General features: G+C 44.2%; 1 protein-coding gene across 4 annotated transcripts in view; it reads right to left on the minus strand.

The window, feature by feature from the left end:
* Positions 1 to 9,838, minus strand: part of Prmt9 (protein arginine methyltransferase 9) — a 60,746-nt gene extending 50,908 nt beyond the window's left edge. Inside the window, exons 1-2 of one of the 4 annotated variants that reach the window (XM_006255424.5) lie at positions 9,491 to 9,836; positions 2,365 to 2,513 (exon numbers count right to left, since the gene is read on the minus strand). In XM_006255424.5, the coding sequence (XP_006255486.1) occupies positions 2,365 to 2,513; positions 9,491 to 9,679 (338 nt within the window). In that variant the 5' untranslated portion in view covers positions 9,680 to 9,836. Of the gene's footprint in view, positions 1 to 1,668; positions 2,324 to 2,364; positions 2,514 to 9,490 lie in introns of those variants that run through there. The other 3 variants (NM_001191599.1, XM_063277899.1, XM_063277897.1) reach the window with 3 other exon arrangements.
* Between the last annotated feature and the right edge of the window lie 1,312 nt (positions 9,839 to 11,150).

The following is an 11,150-nucleotide window of genomic DNA, read 5'->3' on the forward strand; positions in this document are numbered from 1 at the left end:
GGCAGACTGCACTGTTCACAACTATTACGTACCTTTGGCCAGCATCCATGCTAGAGAAACTTAGACTATTCATCCTGGGCATGGGTAAGACAAATGGGACCAACTAACAGAACAGTGCTATATTACATTGTAGACATTCACAATTTAGTCTAAAATTAAAGCATTTTGTTTTTTGTTTTTTGTTTTTTTTCGGAGCTGGGGACCGAACCCAGGGCCTTGCGTTTGCTAGGTAAGCGCTCTACCACTGAGCTAAATCCCCAGCCCCAAATTAAAGCATTTAAGGTCAGTACATGTTATTCTTTATTGCCCTGAAGGTAGAAATATCTTGTTTATATGCTGGGTACTCATAGCAGAAAATGCATGGTATTGATGTAAAAAGCTTCCCCATGATGAACCCAAGTACTGCTCATTAATTGACTTTAATTAATTCCTAGAACTCTAGAGGCGGCATATACACCTGTCCCCAGAGCCCTGGCCCTGCACAGTCCTCTAAGTCAAGTAAGAGGCCCTTGCGAGGAAGAAATAAAACTACAAGGTCGATTACTAACAGCTAATAGACTTTAGATATATTGCAGAAGAGCATCACAAGAAGGGACATATGAAATGATGGCCACTTATTAGATCCCTCACAAGTGAAATCTGGCAGAAGCAGGCTCTTTCCCCATTACTTTAAAGTGTTCTAATTCAAAAGCAGTGCTCAGCTTTCACTGTAGTTCCTGGGGTTGCTTGGAAATGAAGAGCTCACACGGCAGGGCAGACTGGTGTGTGTTCAGAGGCCTACTTACAAGGCTGGCCTCTGACTAACTGACAAACAATTCAACGAGCCTCCATGTTGATATGAGTCATGTGATTATGCTGGAAATGGCTTCTACTCTGGAGTCTAGAACTTGGGTATGCACCACGCGGAGGGGGCGGTGCCTGAGTACACAACCACCATAAAACCCTGTGTAGTAGGCATCAAAGGAGCTTCCCAGACTGCAAGTCTGCACCTCCCTGCTGAGGCAGGAGCCCCACTGTGACTTGGAGAGGCCCTGAGGGGACTGCTCTTGGGTTCCTGGTGATTTGGCCAGTGTCCCCTTTCCCCTTTGCTAGTTTTGTTTCCCAGTCAAACTAAGACAGCCAGTTACTGACAAACTTACTCATTTTGTCTCCCGTGTGAAAAACTTATCTGGCCATTTACATTTCCCACCAATCACTGCAAGGTGCGGAGACACTGCAGGAGAAGAGTTTTGCTTTCTAGTTCCATGACACTCAGGGCTTACCCAGTACCACACTCCCTGTGTGCATGGGAGACACCAGCAGTGTGGCCAATAATGGGCAGTTTGCCTAGAACTCCAGTCTAGTGGAGAGCTCATTAACGGTATGCTCCAAATTTATACTTCCCCACTAGGCTTTCTCTGAAACCCCAAAAGGAAAAATTCTAGTATGGTCCAAAGAACAGATTCACCAGGTTTCTGTCAAGGCATCCTGTGAACCACTGTTGTGCCTTTTCAAACAAGGACTGGATCTGAAGCCAGTGAGAAAAACTCTTCCTTAAATACTTCCTCAGTGCTAGGGAAGTGACTCATAAAATATATTCTAAATTTGCTGTGGGCTGACAAGACAGCTCAGCAAGTAAGGGTTCTTGCCACTGAGCGTGAAAACCTTAGTTCAATTCCCAAGACCTACTTGATGGAAGGAGAGAACTCCCAGAAGTTGTCCTCTGACATCCACATGCTCATGATGGCACAGGTCCTCTTAGAGGCTCCATCCAGCAGATGCTGAAACTCCACTGTCACAAATGTTCACACATATCCATACACATATACCCACATGTGCACACACAGAATAAACCAATTTTAGAATTGCTCTTTTTACTATTTATTACATATTTACTCTTCCTATATTCTTTTCAGCTCCCTTATTACTAGCTAATCACTCATCATTGCTCCAATCCTGTTATAGTTAATTACTTACATTTCCCTATTCAAATTATTGAGTCTACAAACAAACATAGTGGTATATATGCAGTCTGTGGCTAAAACATGACATAAGCCCACGAGTTCCAGACTGGACTGAGCTGGTGGTAGCACTCTACTCAAAACCAAACACAGTGGGCCTGGAGAGATGGCTCAAAGGTTAATAGCACAGACTGCTCTTCCTGAGGTCCTGAGTTCAAATCCCAGCAACTACACTGTGGCTTACAACCATCTGTAATGGGATCTGATGCCCTCCTCTGGTGTGTCTGAAGACAGCTACAGTGTCCTCACATATAATAAATAGATAAATCTTTAAAAAAAAAACCTAACAAAGTAAGTTAACGCATGCTTTATCTTTGCTTTGGCTGCTAAAGAACAATCCTTTAATAGTGAAGTCATGACAAACCTGAACAGATGCTCTCCCATACTGTTGCAAATCACTTCATCATCAGGAAACAGCTCTAAGGCCTGCTCGTAGCAACCAAGTAAGTCTTGTATTCGATTCAGTGCATGAAGCTCTTCAGCCCACTTGAAAAGTGTATACTGGAAAGTTTCCTTTATAAACAAGAAAAAAGGACAAATCAGTAATCGAGAATGAGAAATACACAACTCTAGCTGAAGACTCCAGCAAGTGGAACTGTGGTCGAAATGCATGATGGCCTCCAACTGCTAACTTTTAGTAAGTATTGTTCACCAAACATGGTCTGAGTAAGAATGGCCCCCACAGGCTTGCTTAGTCACCAAGGAATGGCATAAACTAAAAGATTAGAAGAACCAGATGAGGCCTTGTTGGAGGGAATATGTAGCTGGGGGTGGGCTTTGAGACTTTTCAAAAGTCCAAGTTAGGCCCAGAGTTTGATAGTCTCTCACACTACCCCCTCTCCTCCCTGCCTTCCTGTAGATCAAGACGTAGCTCTTGATCTGCCATGATGAGAATGGACTAAACCCTCTGAAACTGTAAGCAACCCTTCAATTAAATGATTTCCTGTTCTAAGAGCTGCCTCGGTCATGTAATTCTTCACAGTGATGGAACAGGGACTAAGACACCGATATAAGCCATACCAAAAGGTAGTAATACATAGAATTGGGCAGCACGATCTTTCTACGCACATCTATTCCTCACTGCCTCTCTCCTGCCTTTGTTTCTTTGCAGCAGCCGTGTCAGGAGTGTGTCCTCGGCCCCCTTGCTCATCTCCAATGCACTATCGTCCATGTGCTAATGATGCACCTGGTACACATCATCTTATTAAGACCTTGTTTTCTGGTCCTCAGACTCTGCCTATCTCCACTGTCATGCACTCATCTCATCCATCAATGTGCAAAGAACCAGGACTGAAACTCAAAGATGAACATCAATTTTGCTCCTATCCTCACAGAATTCTGTAGGCAAAAATTTAAAGATCTTTAAAAGTTCAAACATTCCCTAAGGAGATGCAAAGGTATCATTCAATCTCGAACCACAAAGTCACTATTTATAGCTACCCTATTATGTAACAGTTTCCTCTCAGAATGTCCTACACGGATACTCCTTAAAACAGAAGGTAAACAAATTAAGGTAGCTTCAGGAAACCCCTGAAACCTGTAACATTCACTAGGCCCCTCCCTTCCAAGAATAAACAATAAAGGCTACAGAAGTCACTTAGACAAGCAAACCTGCAAGGAAGATAGGACATCAGGATAGCTGCCTGAAAGAAGTTTAGACCAACTGAATCACTTGGAAAGGACCCTCTCCAACCTGTTGAGCTGCCTGCAGACTGTGCACTATGCTCCAAACTCTCAGCTCTTGTGAGCTGCCACCCAGGCTGTAGTGGCCTTTGACCATATAGCTGTCTTTAAGTCATTTTTGTTCCTGTAAGTAACCCAATAAAACTCAAAGACCTACCTGGTCTTTGGTGGTATCCATATTTGAGACTGTCATGGGATCCCTACCTGAAGTGAGTAGACGTGTGCTGCGTCCCATGTTTTGTCACCATCTTTAAATTTGCCACTTACTGACAATCCATACTGTTACAGCCCAACCTGACCCTGACAGTCACTTGGCGGTGTGCAGCAAATGCCTTCTCACTGTCAACCTGGCTCTGGTCTCATCTTCCTCCAGCTGTTTTCCATGATACTGCACTTTGGAAAGAAGGCAGACTTACACATTCCAGTTTTCGAGTCAACAAACTTTACACGTAAGAGTTAATACCTGAAACTGAATTATAACAGTCTGCTAGAAAGACAAGGACGATGAAGGAGATCCATTGTCTAGATATCTAGATATTACATGACTGGTTCAAGAGTTGTAATGATTAGTATTGGGAACTAGGGATATTGCTCAGTAGTTGAAGACTTCCCTAGGATATTTAAGGCCCTGGGTTGGGTCCCTGGTAACAATAAAAATAAGCAAATAAAAAACAAAACAAAACAAACAAACAAAAAAAAAAAACACAGCTAAGGTGCTACTGAGATGGTTCAGCAGTTACGAGCACTGCTGCTCTTAACAGCTCACAAATGGTTATATTTCCAGTTCCAAGGAATCCAGTCCCCTCTTCTGATCTCCAAGATACCTGTACACAATGACACATTATATATATATATATATATATATGTGTGTGTGTGTGTGTGTGTATGTGTATATATGTATATATATACATACACACACACATAGATACATACATAATACATACACACATACATACATATATACATATACACATCATAGATTTAGGCAATACTCATACATACTATGGAATGGCCAAACAATAAGCAGCCCAACTAGAAACACATCCTATGGGCAATTACCAATCCCTGACACTGCTAATACTCTGCTATACTTGCAGACAGGAGCTGTCCTCTTAGAGGCTCCATCCAGCAGATGCTGAAACCCACAGCCAAACACTGGATGGAGCTTGGGAACTCTTATGGAAGAGTTAGGGGAAGGATTGAGGGCCCCAACGGGGATAGGAATCCCACAAGAAGACCAACAGAGTCAACTAACCTGGACCCTTGGGGCTCTCAAAGACTGAACCACCAACCAAAGAGCAAACATGGACTGGACCTAGGCCTCCCTGCACACATGTAGCAGATATGCAGTTGGGTCTTCATGTGGGTCCTGAACAACTGAAACAGGGGCTCTCCCTGAAACTGTTGCCTGTCTGTGGAACCCGTGCCCCTAACTCGACTGTCTTGTCTGGCCTCAGTGGGAGAAGTACCTAGCTCTGCAGACACTGGATGTGCCAGGAAGTAGAGATATCCAGGGGGAGCCTCCATTTTCTCAGAGAGGAGGGGGGAGGAGGAAGACTGTGGGAGGGAGGGCTGGGAGGAGGAGTGATTAGGATATAAAGTGAATAAAAAATGTTTTTAAAACAAAAGTTAGGGGTTGGGGATTTAGCTCAGTGGTAGAGCGCTTGCCTAGCAAGCGCAAGGCCCTGGGTTCGGTCCCCAGCTCCGGAAAAAAAAAAAAAAAAACAAAAGTTAAAGTAGTTTAATGCAACTGAAGTGTGGATAATAGGTAGCAAAGAGAGTATCAGGAGAGCAAATTTCTGCAAATGAGGCCTTTACAAAGAAATATGAACTTTGTTTCATGTAAAACCAAGTCAGTTTCTAAGCCATACTAAATGCTGGCCATTACCAGTTTGTTTGTTTGTTTTAATAAATAATTAGGATAGAGACTTATACAATCCCTATATGTAGCTGAGGATAACCTTGAATTTCTGACCCTGTTGGCTCTACCTCCCAGGTGCTGGGATTACAAGTATATACTGCTACACTAGGTTTAGACCTTGTACATGTTAGGCACAAGTCTAACTGAGCTACTTCTCCAGCCATACACTCTAGTTTTACACATTTTTTTTTCTGTGCTGTGAGTGGAAGCCGGAGCTTTACACTCAGGGCTACTCTATAGAAAGCTGTTCTACTGGCCTTTCCTCCCAGCCAAACCACTGACATCTTAAGAGGGGTGTTTAAAGATCACAGCAGATGGACTTGTTAACTATTTAAATACCTTTCAGAAAGGCAGGCAAGGTCATGAGAACCTCACCTGAGGATTCTGCTGCTCCACACCACCTGCTATATGCAACACTGTCCTAACTGCATGGCCTCAGGGATAGTCTAAAGCAGTGGTTCTCAACCTTCCTAATGCTGGGGCCCTTTAATACAGTTTATCTTAGTCATGGTTTCATTGCTGTGAAGAGACACCGTGACTAAAGTCACTCTTATAAAGGCAAACATTTAATTGGGGCTGCCTTACAAGTTCAGAGGTTTAGTCCACTGTCATCACAGTGTGCAGCAGGGCAGCATCCAGGCAGGCATGGTGCTAGAGGAGCCAAGAGTTCTACATCTTGATCTGAAGGGAGCCAGAAGGGGACTCTCTTCCATAGGCAGACAGGAAGAGGGCCTCTTCCACACTGGCCAGAGCTTGAGCACAGGACCTCAAAACCCACCCCACATTGACTCCCTTCCTCCAAGGCCACACCTCCTAACACTGCTACTTCCCTGGGCCAAGCATATTCAAACCACCACATACCACTCCCTGGCCTGCATAGGCTTGTTCAAACGCGAGTCTATGGAAACCATACCTAGCCATAGCATAATGCAAAATACATTTAGAACAACTTCAAAAGTCCCCATAGTCTACCACAGTCTCAACAATCTTTAAAAGGCCAAAGTTCAAAGTATCTTCTGAGATTCACATAGTCTCTTAACTGTAATCACCCATAAAATCAAAAAGCAGATCACACACTTCCAATATCACAGGATATACATTACCATTCCAAATAGTGAGGAAATGCTGGATCAAAACAAGACAGAAAACCAGCTGGGCAAACTGCAAACTCTGCATCTCCATGTCTGATATAAAAGCATTCTTCAGATCTCAAACTCCTTTCTGCTTCATTGACTGCAACAAATTTTTTTTTTCTTTTGGGTGGTTCCACTCCCTGTTAGCAGCTTCCCTCAGCAGGTATCCATGGCTCTGGCATCATCTTGGGGTCTCCAAGGCAATTTCAATTTCACACCTTCTTGTTCCAATGTCTGAGACTTACACATGTGTGGAGTGACTCCTCCAAAGGGTTTGGATCACTTCTCCAGCTTTGACATCTGTAGAACTCTAGGTTCTGGTGGATACACTCCTACTGCTGCTGTTCTTGGTGGTCATCCACGGTACTGGCAACTCCAATACACTGGGGTCTTCTGCCACAACTAGGCTTCACCAATAGCCTCTCATAGGCTCTCTTCATGGTGCCAAGCCTCAACTTCTTTGCACGATCCTGGGCCATCAGCTGCAGCTGAGGCTGCACCTTCACCAATGGCCTTCCCCTGGCCTCTCACAATGCCCAGCCTCAGCTGCTTTCCCTGACCCCTTCATATCTTTAAAACCAGTACAACCTAGGTGATTCTTATATATTACCAAGTCCAGCTACTGTACGAGGTACAACCTTGGCTATCTCTGGAACACAGCTTCTTTGTGATCTCAGAAAACAGCTTGCAGAAGACTTTACCTCAGTGATGCTGCTATAGGCTTAGATTTTTCAAAACCTACTTAAATGTGGGTTCTTTAACGCTTCAACCTCGTTTCTAGCTCACCAACCACCAGAGGTAGGGGAAAAGGGAGGATAATAGGAAACAGCGGTTCTTTGAGGAGATTCCAATTTCCGTTGTCTGCAGTCCAGTCCACTTGACAAACACCAAACACGAACAAGCAGTAACAGTTCGATCCAGAAGAAACCGTGAGGCTCTGCCAATCAGCAGGAGTCCACCGAAACAACAAGAAGCCACCAGAATATCACGAGAAGTTCTTTGGTGGGATACTCTTTATGAAGTCATGACAAGCTACACAGAGCACGGCGAATCAAAGCAAGAGTTTTCGTCACTTTGTCACACTGTCTGTGTGGTTATATTTATATTCTTTCTAATCATCATGTGTCTTTTCACATGTCTGCTTCAGCAAAACATCTCCTCTGTCTGCTTCAGCAAAATATCCCATGACATAACGGAGTCCCCAAAGAAACCACAAATTTCCACTTCACTAGTCTCTTCTTAATCATCGCAAATTTCTTTGCTCCAGCTAACCAGCACCAATTGTCCCAGTTACCCCTTCTACTCTTGACTATAAAGCTATCATCCCTGCTCAGTAACGACTTCCTAGTGCAGCCTTTTGAAGTAGGGGCACGCATCCTCCAGTAAATAACCCCTCATCTGCCCTCTGTACGTAAGCCCAACGTGCTCATTACTTCCTCCAGAGACCTGTTGGTTGTTGGAATTTTAGGAGTTAAGGCAGGTACAGCTTATGTATTCCCCTGGATAACAATTTTACCAACATAAGCACTCTACACTCACAGTCAAACTTTATATGTATTTTTAACACACACTGTTTATCTTGTTTGTTCTCAGAAGCAGCGGCTAGAATTGTGTTGGTCCACTATGGTAATTTCTCTCCCAGTGAAATGTGCTGATTCAAACCAGATTAGATTAATCAAATGTAGGTTTATTGGGAAGCTGCTCTCGGGTGGGCAAGTTCACTGGCTCCAAGGAAGGAGGCCAGGGAAGTTGAAATGAGGATGGTGGGAAAAGGAAAGAGAGAAAGGGAGCAGGAGCAGAGAGAGGAGAAGAAGGGGGAAGGAGACCAAAGTATCTGGATTATATCGGGAAGAGCCCTCTTTGGGGAGGGGCAGCCCAATTTCTGGGCTGGAAAGTTCAGGGTTGGGCACAGGATATGCCAGGTAGAGACTAAGGGATGCTGGGAGGACCTGGAGTCCAGGTTGCTTTGAAATGTAAAATATGCACTTGAGTCCCTTGTGAGCAACCAGACACGAAATTCTACTTCTGTCTACACAGACAAACAAACTACTCAGCATACTATCATATTTCGAAATAAACCAACAGGTCCTGAAATTTCTATGAATTCCAAAAACCTAATGCTACTGACATCTACTGGTCAGAGGGCAGACCGTGCTGTGAAACAAGGAAGCTGCAGGACTGTCTGGTGCAAAATGTCAACAGCGTCAGATTGAGAAATTCTGGACTAAACAAAGCAAGACTGTCCACAGCTTAAAATTGAATGTGTAATTAAGTTACTTTTTGAAATTGAGATTCTAATGTAAAAAATACAGCAGTTCAACAGGTTAACTGTTGGATCAACAAATATTAGGAGTCCCTTAATACTGCACACTTTATCCAACCTGAGAATACACAGCATTCCTTCTACATAGGATAATCCCTACAAGGCAGGGCTAATTTAAATTAGATACTGGACGAGAAAAAGAACTACCTAGTCTCATTCGCATTTAAAGGGCCTTTGGAATTTTAAGTGAAGTAGAAATTTTGAAACAGACGTGTGACAACTTTTGACTTTTATTACTAAAACCTGGCTGTATTGCGATGGGCTGTAGGTTGTAGGGAGCCCAGTATGGAATGACTCCCATAAGAATTAGATGCTTGAAGAGTCTCTGAGTCTGTCTGTCTCTCACACACTCACACGCACACACGCAAACCACACACCCTGCGGTCGCTGCTCAGATCGCAGTATTGAGTACTGAGAAGGAAGGCCTCACCTTCACGTCCTCTTTGAGTTCTGGCGCCAAGCTGAGCACCAGAAGGTAATGGGCGTAGGCAGTCCCGAAGTCCTGGTCGCCCAGACAGTGCTCAGCGCTCTGCAAGGACTGTGCCACCAGCCGGTCCCGGCCGGCCGTACCTGCGCCACCCCCGGCGCTCCGGCGGGACCTGGGCCTCGAGTTCGGCATGGCTGAGTCTCTGCTCAGAAGCCCACGAAAAAGGACGCCCTCGTCCGGAAAGAGTCTCCACACCTCGCTTCCCTAGACCCGTCGCAGCAACAGGACGCGAAAAGGAGTGCGGTGCACAGAGCGGGAAGCCCCGCCTTCCCGGCGGCGGACGGAGCTGCGCACGCATCCTGCGGCGGTGCGTTGTGATGACGTCACGCTGGGGAGCGCATCGCGGCCCACTACGTTCTGGGAGCACTAGGTTGTGAGGGCCTTCTCTTGGATAGGGTATTTTGGCGTGCTGCAACCAAAGGTTTCCACCCTCTCTCCTGCCTCCTGGAGTATGCCGCAGAGAGTTTCAGATCCTGCTCGGGTCTGGTGTGTGCGATGCTCCAGACCTTCTGGATCTCAGCGTACCAGACTCACTACTGCAAAACGAAATAAAAGCTCCTTAAATTGATCACTGTGTACTCTCTTACCTTTAAGTAGTCTCACAAAACCCAGAGAGGCGGAACTGGAGATCACACTCGGTAAAGAAGAGGGTAAAGGCCATCTCTGAGAACTGCCTCAAGGTTGAATAGTGGGATGGGTACAGCCGAATGTGAATTTCCTGATATCATGTACATTAATACAGAAGATGTCAGTGTGGCCTCTAAGATAAAAATCCGAAAGTTTAAAGCAATGTATAGGAATTATAGCAAAAAAAAAAAAATTGTCCCCGTTTTGCAGAGATTATTGGTGTGTAGAGTGGCTGACAAGAAATGGAGGATACGCCATTTTGGATATCAAACTTAAATTCTCCAGTTCTCTCAAATCCAACCTTTATGTCTCTTCTTGCTTTCTCTTGTGTCTTATTGTCTGATCCACTCTTATAAGCACGTACTTATGTACATCCTAAGAAAGGTCTTCGAAGACAGGAACTATTCACAGTTATTTTCACATGTACAGAACAATAACTTGAATACATCTTGCACTTGATGGAAAGTACTTCTGCTCTTAGGTTTTGCTTATGTATTTTCCTAGCTCTTCATATCTCCTTATCTGGTGTTTTGTGTACTGCGCATGGTAGGACTTAACTATGCAGCATTTCTCTCTAGTGAAATGGAAACACAGAGGCAGGCCTCGACACCTAATGGGAACTGAGTAGAACATAGACATAGACTTGAGGGAAGGGTTTTCTTGTTCCAGTCTAGCCATCCTCCCTTGAGACATTCAGACAGACTCAATAAAGCTCTCTTCCTGGCTTAAGTTATAAATAAGGAAGCTCTAACTATACAATGTAATAATCTAGAAAAACGTTTTGCTTATATAGACATAGTCAATGTAATTCATTGTTACCATTATCTAGAAACATTTAGAAATTATCTGAACCTTAAAAAATGTTATTGCACCTGTAAACATTTAACCAAAGATGTATGATGTTTTTTGCATGATGTGAAAGTTAGAGGTGATATAGGCTAAGGCTGTGTAGAGAGACACAGCCCAATCCTTTGCA

Source organism: Rattus norvegicus, chromosome 19, assembly GCF_036323735.1.
Source record: "Rattus norvegicus strain BN/NHsdMcwi chromosome 19, GRCr8, whole genome shotgun sequence".
Classification (NCBI taxonomy): Eukaryota; Metazoa; Chordata; class Mammalia; order Rodentia; family Muridae; genus Rattus; species Rattus norvegicus.